At 27.8% G+C, this 9,998-nt stretch overlaps 1 protein-coding gene across 1 annotated transcript; it reads left to right on the top strand.

Annotated features, from left to right (window-relative positions):
• The first annotated feature begins 286 nt into the window (after window positions 1-286).
• Window positions 287-9,957, top strand: LOC125578300 (phosphate transporter PHO1 homolog 5-like). The gene is made up of 10 exons (XM_048740715.1): window positions 287-1,202; window positions 1,567-1,924; window positions 2,021-2,141; window positions 2,230-2,359; window positions 6,626-6,746; window positions 6,844-7,102; window positions 7,178-7,282; window positions 7,367-7,561; window positions 7,640-7,924; window positions 8,007-9,957. Exons 1-10 carry the CDS (start codon window positions 593-595, stop codon window positions 8,241-8,243), a joined length of 2,421 nt encoding a protein of 806 aa, XP_048596672.1. The 5' UTR covers window positions 287-592; the 3' UTR covers window positions 8,244-9,957.
• The last annotated feature ends 41 nt before the right edge of the window (window positions 9,958-9,998 follow it).

The following is a 9,998-nucleotide window of genomic DNA, read 5'->3' as shown; positions in this document are numbered from 1 at the left end:
TAAAATGTCATATATAACAGTATTGCGACGTTTTTCTTATACTAAAAAACTTTACCTTACGACGAGTTGTCGTCGACGTTCAGCTTTCTTGAGCCGCTTGGCAAAATTATTTTCATCCCAATTTTTCTCAAATAATTTGGTGTACTCAATTCGTTAGACTGAAAATTGGGATGAATATATGTTTACTTACTCCAATAAGGCTACTCGCTCCAATTTCTCAATTATTATTTGAATAACTCGATTCAGTATCAACTTTTTATTTAATTAATCAGTTTTGTTTGTTCTATGATTTCTAACTATATTCGATGTCCGTGGGGCAGTCAACACGCGCTTTGGTTACCTTTTCAGAACACATCGGTAAATGGATTTCAACTCTCAACAAGATTGAGAAAGATACAATTCTAATTTATTCAAAATTGATGCACATTGCCATTTTTATTTTATATCAAAATATTTCACAGACATCGAATATAGTTAAATACATCTGCGACCTGCACTATTTAATACATCCACTGATCCCCTGTCCTCATCACTACTCTTCAGACACAAACTAACAAACAAACAAAGAAACCAAAGAGGTTAGATTTCAGACATGAAGTTCGGGAAAGAATTTTCATCGCAGATTGTGCCGGAGTGGCACGAAGCTTACATGGATTACGAATATCTAAAATCTCTTTTAAAAGATATCACCAAATTCAAACGCAAAAACAATCCTCACGGCCAACATCTTCGCCGGAAGTTAACTGTTTACCGTACATTCAGCGGTTTACTCTCAAAATCGGGAAGAAAGAGACATCCCCACGGTGGTGCACCGATCAGTCCTTTTTCAGATTCGGATGACGACATCGAGGAAGGTTTGAAATCAGCGCCGATTCTAGTCCATTCGGCGAGTCACGGATACGAGACAACGTTTCTGATGGCGGCCGAAGCAGGAGGAGAGTACGAGACAGTGTTTTTCCGGCGGTTAGACGACGAGTTCAACAAAGTGGAGACGTTCTATAAGGAGAAAGTTGAGGAAGTGATGAAAGAAGCTGTGATGCTTAACAAACAGATGGATGCGCTAATCGCGTTTGGCGTGAAAGTGGAGCATCCTGATGGGTGGCCATGGAAGGAACGTACCGTGGAGATGACCCGTTTAGCTTCAGATGTCGATATTTCCGCCGCGGCCGTCGCAGCTTCTACTCCCGCCGGAGCTAGATCCAGTAAGTAAACATAACTCAAGAGTGCATGTGACTGTATGTGCATATATTAAACGGTTTTAGATTAATGATCGATTCCGGTTAACTCACCGGTTTGTAACCGTACCGAATATCTAAACTGAATTAGTTGCAGCAACTAGTTTCAGCTGTAATGTAATGATTAATTCCGGTTTTATCAGACCATAACACTCAACCGCCAGATTTAAATTGATTTTTGTATGGTTATATTCTAGTGAGTATTATTCTACCGAACCTAGAGGGCAAAATTGGAATACTTTTGATTTTTTTTTGTTTTGATTAATGATTTAATTACGGTTATGTCACATAACTGAAATCTGATTATTTCAAATTCTGGTTTTGGTTGCAGCGAAACTTGGCGCTCAAGCTCTGGAAGCAATACAGGAAGGAGGATCGAGCAGCACTGGTAAATCCGACGAAGACGAAGATGATGACGACAAGGAGAAGGAAGAAGAAAAAGTCGTTTACGACACAGCGGCCAGTGACATAAGTAGATTAAGTGCTGCAAGGCCATCTCCCATCGAGGTTTTGGACCGTGTCAAGATCAACAATACGAAAGAAACACCTCGGTCCACCATTAAATCCGTTCTAAAGCCCTCGAACCCGGAGCTCAAGTTTAGCCGAGATAATCTGAAGAGAGTCGAGGAGAAACTCAGACGCGCTTTTGTCGAGTTCTACCACAAGCTTCGGCTACTCAAGAGCTACAGGTACGTTCTTGAATTTTGGATGATTTGATTCTTTGGAAATTTTTTTTTTGGAACTTTATGATTAATTGTTTTGATATTTGATGGAAACATATGCAGCTTTTTGAATGTGTTGGCATTTTCGAAGATATTGAAGAAGTATGATAAAGTAAGTTCGAGGAATGCTACAAAGTCTTACATGAAAATGGTTGATAACTCTTACCTTGGTGGCTCTGATGAGGTAAAACAATGTCTTATTTTTTATCCAGTTTGATTGATCATTCTTATGTCTCTTTAAAAAAAAACTGGTCTTTCCTCCATTGTCACAGGTTATTAGACTCATGGAGCGTGTTGAAGCTACATTCATAAAACATTTCACCAATGCTAACAGAACAAAAGGAATGAACATCTTGAGACCCAAAGCTAAAAGAGAGAGACATCGTATTACATTCTCCACAGGTACAATCATAATAAGATATATCTTATCATAATGCATTAACAACCTGAGATTTTCTTCAATTAAATTTCTGAACTGAATTTCACATATGATTAGAACGTGCAATCATTTGTCTTGATTTGATCAAACAAACATAAGAGAAAATATTACCATCGTATTAATGCGGATTGGATCCTAGTATTACTTTTCTATTTAAGATAACTATATCTTATATATTAAAACAGAAGTCACAACCTTGATTCATGTGTGATTTTTTTAAAAATAGACCTAATGGACCTATTCATAGAAATTCATACTATATTTTAATTAAGACTAATAATAAATATAATTTTTAAAATATTTTAATCATAGTATCTTTTGATATCTTTTCATTTTAAATATAAATATATTTATTTTAAAATTCTAACAAATCTGTTTAAAAAGATTTTTACAAGATCTTCATTTTCGAAATTATATTTAAATATTTTCACTAATTTCGAAATTAGTTTAAAATATTATTATACATTAATATATTCAATTATATAAAATGAAAAATAAAAAAATCTATAACATTTTAGTTATTATATAATCATAATCAATCATATTAAATTAAAATTATTATATTGAGCTAAATATAATAAAATTGTATTAAATTTATATATTTATATATTTTATTTTCGTAATTATAAAATATTTATGTTCAAAAATAAAATCTAATATGTTGGTAAGATGGGTTAACATTATCAAACTATATAATACATGTATTTTTTTAAAGTTAATAATATAAAATCTTTGTAACTACTTTAATCATAATATATTTTCATTTTAAATATAATATATATTTATATATTATATTTTAAAAATTCTAATAAATCTGTGTAATATTTAAACAATAACTTAATGTATTTTAAGTTATTGTTTAGAAATAAAAATAAATAAATTATAGTCATGATCACGTTAAAATATAATTATTATACTAAAATAAATATGATAAAATTATATTCAATTGATAAATTTATAAATTTTATTTTCATAAATATAAACTATTTATTTAAAATATAATATGATGATAGAACGGCTTAAAATTAACAAACTATATAATACATGTCTAAAAATTAACATATCTTACACTTTTATATATACAATAATAAATTATCTAAAATGAATAAGCATAAAAATATTGGTAAAAAGAAATCCAGTTTTGAAATACGGGTCAGAATTTAGCATAAATTAAATACAAAATATTTTTTAAATATATTTTATCATGAATATATTTATTTGCTTAATAACTAAATGCAAATACAATAAGATAAATATATAATAATAAGTGGTAAATACATAAGGTTTAAACAATTAACTAGATTTTGACCCGCACATTCGTGCGGATATTTTTCATTTTATGAATGTATACTTCTGATTTATTATAAATATTTTAAGTATATAATTTTAATTTTAGTGTTATATATTGTGAATATAAACTATTATTTTATTAAATTGTATACATGGTAGCATCTATCATATTATTTTAGTAAATTTTATTGATATAGAATATTTTTTTGGATGTTATGATATTAATTTTTTTTTTGTTATTAAATTAAGACTTCAAAATATTAGATTACTTTAATTTTTATAACATAGTTTGTTTTTTCGTGTTACATTTCAAAAAGTTATTCTTTATTATCTATGATTATACCTTCAGAAAAATTTAAAACATTATCATTTTAAGTTTGCATACTTATTTTTTAAATTTTATATTTTGTCAAATTGTTTGGAAAATTACACAACTATATTTGAGGTGGGAGATTATATGATTTTTGAAATTTGTTTGTTGCTAAATTAATACATTATTTTATATAAATAATTTTAATTTCGGTAAGATTTTTTTATCTCTCAGAATATTTTTTTAATTAATGTAAATATTAAATTTATAATTAAAATTTGATTTGTCATTAACATGTTGAATGAATTATTAAAATTTCATAGTTTTCTAATAACATATTTTTAAATAGTATATGAACTAAAGGTTAGTTATAAACTATTATATTTTTGTATATTAATTTTTTAAACAACATATTGTTGATAGTTTCAAAATAAAAAATAAAATAATATATCGTTGTAGATATAAAAGTTTAATCTATGTTAATAAATTTATTTTTTCTAAAAAATATAATATAGTTTAAGAATTTTAACACATTTTAATGATGAGTGATAATTTATTTAAATGAAACTATTTTAAAAACAAAATAGATAAAATTACCCATATTTAATTCATATAGTACGTCTATTTTAATATAATACATAATATAATTAAAATATATACAAAAATAGTATAGACTTTTATTTTCTTGTTTTATAATAAATTTTTAATTAACATTAAATTATAAAGTTATATTAGTATTTACGAAATTAATTAAGTATTATTTTATAAAAATATTTAGAAGGTTAGTAAGGATTTTGTTGGATTCTTTCTCAACAGAATTTGTTATACTTAAAAATAAACTTATATTTATATTTTTTTATTATTAATGTAAATAATGAAATATGTCCTATTAAGTTATTTTTTAGATGGTCCTAGTATGACTTGTTAATAGTAGATAAAAAATAGGACTCTATTTTAATAGATTAGATTAATTATAACATGTAAATTATAAAATTATTGTATTTGAAATAGTTATATAAATATTTATGTATATGATTAACATTAAAAATATATACCACTTATGTTCTTTTTTTTTTTTGTAACATACCACTTATGTTCTAAAACAATAATTTATGTATAGAAAAGTGAAAATAAACACCCGTGCGGTTGCACGGGTCAAAATCTAGTCTTATATATTAAAACAGAAGTCACAACCTTGATTCATGTGTGATTTTTTTAAAAATGGACCTAATGGACCTATTCATAGAAGTTCATATTATATTTTAATTCAGACTAATAATAAATATATTTTTTAAAATATTTTAATCATAGTATCTTTTAATATCTTTTCATTTTAAATATAAATATATTTATTTTAAAATTCTAACAAATCTGTTTAAAAAGATTTTTACAAGATCTTCATTTTCGAAATTATATTTAAATATTTTCACTAATTTCGAAATTAGTTTAAAATATTATTATACATTAATATATTCAGTTATATAAAATGAAAAATAAAAAAATATATAAAATTTTAGTTATTATATAATCATAATCAATCATATTAAATTAAAATTATTATATTGAGCTAAATATAATAAAATTATATTAAATTCATATATTTATGTATTTTATTTTCGTAATTATAAAATATTTATGTTCAAAAATAAAATCTAATATGTTGGTAAGATGTGTTAACATTATCAAACTATATAATACATGTATAAAAATTAACATGTATTTCTTTAAAGTTAATAATATAAAATCTTTGTAACTACTTTAATCCTAATATATTTTAATTTTAAATATAATATATATTTATATATTATATTTTAAAAATTCTAATAAATCTGTGTAATATTTAAACAATAACTTAATGTATTTTAAGTTATCGTTTATAAATGAAAATAAATAAATTATATCCTATTTTGTCTACTTTTAGAGTCATGATCATGTTAAAATATAATTATTATACTAAAATAAATATGATAAAATTATATTCAATTGATAAATTTATAAATTTTATTTTCATAAATATAAACTATTTATATAAAATATAATATGATGATAGAACGGCTTAAAATTAACAAACTATATAATACATGTCTAAAAATTAACATATCTTATAGTTTTATATATATAATAATAAATTATCTAAAATGAATAAGCATAAAAATATTGGTAAAAAGAAATCCAGTTTTGAAATACGGGTCAGAATTTAGCATAAATTAAATACAAAATATTTTTTAAATATATTTTCTCATGAATATATTAATTTGCTTAATAAATAAATGCAAATACAATAAGATAAATATATAATAAGAAGTGGCAAATACATAAGGTTTAAACAACTAATTAATTATAACATGTAAATTATACAATTATTGTATTTGAAATAGTTATATAAATATTTAAGTATATGATTAACATTAAAAATATATACCACTTATGTTCTAAAACAATAATTTATGTATAGAAAAGTGAAAACAAACACCCGTGCGGTTGCATGGGTCAAAATCTAGTTATCTATTAAAATCTGTTTTCCTAATCCTAATAGATTGTCGAAAGTCATTTTCAGAATTAAAAAAAAATTATGTTGTCTACTTCAGCCTATGCTAGTCAGTTTCTAATTTTGGGTTTCGGTTTTCAGGTTTCTTGGGAGGATGCATGTTCTCTCTAGTAGTGGCTCTATTCGCCATCATACGCACCAGGAACATTTTGCAGGAGGAAGGCCAAAAACAGTATATGAACACCATGTTCCCTCTTTACAGGTAAACCTGATTTGGTTCCATTCTTACTAATCTGTACTGACCATTTTAAGGTGAAAAATGTTTATTCAGATACATTCTACCTTTTTTGTTCTTGCAGCTTGTTTGGCTTCATTGTGCTGCACATACTTATGTATGCAGCCAACATTTACTACTGGACAAGGTATCGAGTGAACTATTCATTCATATTCGGGTTCAAGCAAGGAACAGAACTTCGCTATAGACAAGTCCTACTTGTGGGCTTCAGCATTGGAGTTCTAGCCCTTCTTTGTGTTATTGCCAATCTTGACATGGAGGTTGACCCCGAAACTAATGATTACAAAGGATTAACCGAACTTCTTCCTCTTATTCTGCTCATTGTAAGTCCATAAATCCAAACACCAGTTTTTGAATGCCAAAGTCAGCTATATAACATGGTTTACTTTGTGATCTAGGGTCTGTTTATAGTTCTAGTCTTACCATTCAACATCTTCTACCGCTCGAGTCGCTTGTTCTTCCTCACATGCCTCTTTCACTGCCTTGCTGCTCCTCTTTACAAGGTAGAACATAAATTGTTGAATGATAATTGTATTTTTAACTTTTTCTTAAATCTTGATTTTTTTTTTGCCTTTATCCTCATGCAGGTAACTTTACCTGATTTCTTGTTGGGAGATCAGTTAACAAGTCAGGTGCAAGCTCTTAGAAGCGTCCAGTTTTATATATGTCACTACGGTTGGGGAGATTACAAACTTAGACAAAACACTTGCACTGACTCAGACACCTACAATGCTTTCTTATTCATTGTTGCTGTCGTCCCATATGTCTGCCGTCTCCTTCAGGTACCTTCAGAAAAAAATCTAGCTGTCTGTTGTTTCATTCATATTATAACATTTGCTTAAAACATGATCTCTATGCAGTGCTTGAGACGTCTATTTGAAGAGAAAAACGCAGAACAAGGATACAATGGGATCAAGTACTTCTTGACAATAGTGGCTGTCTGCTTAAGGACAGCTTACAGTGTGGACAAGGATAATCAATTCGTGTGGAGAATGTTAGCCGGGATCTTCTCAGCTATTGCTGCCATTTTTTGTACTTACTGGGACTTAGTCTTGGACTGGGGTCTTCTCAACAGGACTTCTAAAAACCGTTGGCTCAGGGATAAACTCCTTATCCCGCAAAAGAAAGTTTACTTCATCGCAATGGTGAGAGCACTAAAAATCCCCCTCCTCATAATCTTGAATCATAGAGCAAAACTGATTTTTTAACTCTAAAAAAACTGTGCAGATCTTGAACGTCTTGCTTAGATTCGCGTGGGTGCAGACCGTGCTTGATTTCAACTTCTCCTTTATGCATAGACAGACGATGGTTGCTGTTGTAGCCAGTCTAGAGATTATCCGCCGTGGGATATGGAACTTCTTCAGGTTAGAGAATGAGCATTTGAACAATGTGGGGAAGTACAGAGCATTCAAGACGGTTCCATTACCGTTCAACTACGATGAGGATGACGACAAAGACAACTAGTTGTTTGATCTCTTGTCTTAAAACTGTGTAGTGTCAGATGCTTCAACTGAATTCATCCTCATGGAGTAAGAAGAAGACTGGATTATACAATAGCCGAGCCATCAAGATCAAGGAGGAGATGTTAATCTCAAGGCTTGTAAGAGCTTTTTAAAAATTTGTGGTTAGTTCTAGAACTAGGACTTACTATTTGATTCTAGGCCGTTAAGCAATGTACTCTTCTCAATTTTTGATATCATTTCTCATGTATATGGAGACTAGAGAGGAAAGACACCTAGAAGTAGAACTAAAAGGTGACTACTCTCAAAATATTATTGCATCAAGACATCATAGAACAAAAAAAAGTTTAATTGAAGGAAACACATGGGTATCATCTTTAGCAAAAAATAAAAAACATTCATGGGTATCAAGAATCAAATATATGTTACGGATGAAAAATCAGTTCCTAAAAATATGGAAACAAAATATTTGGGAATATTAACTTTCATATTTTGAAAAAAATCGATTTTTTTTATAAAAAAAAAAAATACAACTTGAAGGGCATTATTGCCATTTTGAAAATAATTAACCTAATGGGACATAAAGTATACGAGATTAGTCTAAAAAGGCAAATTTATCATTTTTTTGCTTTAAAAAACAATTTTCCCTAGATTGAGAGATTAAACCGGGAGAAACATACACAAAGCCGGCAAAGATACCATCTTTCCGGAGCCATAAGCCGACATGGAGTTTATACTTTAAAGTTAAAAACTTTTTTTTGTGAATTCATGAAGTGGAACGTTCTTGTCAGATATTACAAGACATTATATTCATTAGAGATCTTTTCCGCGCTTCGCGCGGATTATGTTTTATAAATTTATTTTATTTATAATACTAGGGTTGGCCCGTCCTACGGGCGGAAATTTATAATAAAAAATTATTTTATATGAATTTATTAATTTTATAAAAAAATTAAAACTATTATAGATTAAAACAATATTATAAACAAACAAATAAAAAAATTGAGATTATATTGTTATTATTTTTGGTCTAAATGATAGTAACCTTCATTATTTTCTATAGAAAATACAAATTAGCAAAAATAAATCAGAAACAATATATATATATACATTATATATATATATATATGTATATATATTATTTCTATTTCAATTTGACATAATAAAAATATAAAGTTTAAATAAATAATACTAAATTTGTTTCAAGAAGATTCAAGTTTTAAAAAATATTTACACAAATAAATCTGTGTTTGAGTAGAGAAATAAGACTTGAAAGAATCCCTATGAACCATCTAGTAATGATCTTTGGAAATAAGACTTGGAAATTGCGTTGCCCAGAATGTTGAACTATGGTGTTTTAGTTATGATGGTGTTTGCCTATTTTTACCATGTCCAAAGTTACGAACTATTTTTTTTTTTTTATGTTTTTAGGTTGTATTTACTGATTTCGTAAATGTGGAAGCACAGAAGGTGGTTCTGTTTTATTTACTTGAATTAGTAACTAAGTGGCAAATCTTATAGTTTTGGGCCGAGGGCTTGTTGAGGTCTAAGCATGTTTCTAGTGTATTTTGGTGTGTATAATTCAGTTGTCTTTAGGGTCAAAGGTTCTTCTTTTTTTCTTGGTATTAGCTCCGTAGAATTATGAAGTCGGAGCTAGCAAAGCATAATGTATTATTAAAATATTGGTTATTACTGGTTAAACCCAACATGTATTTTTTTTCATCTTAGAAGTAATTTGAAATTAAGGTGATGACCATGT

The sequence above is a fragment of the Brassica napus genome, chromosome A9, assembly GCF_020379485.1.
Source record: "Brassica napus cultivar Da-Ae chromosome A9, Da-Ae, whole genome shotgun sequence".
In the NCBI taxonomy this organism is placed as follows: Eukaryota; Viridiplantae; Streptophyta; class Magnoliopsida; order Brassicales; family Brassicaceae; genus Brassica; species Brassica napus.
Note: the sequence above shows the minus strand (reverse complement) of the source record. Positions and strands in the feature narration are given on the sequence as shown.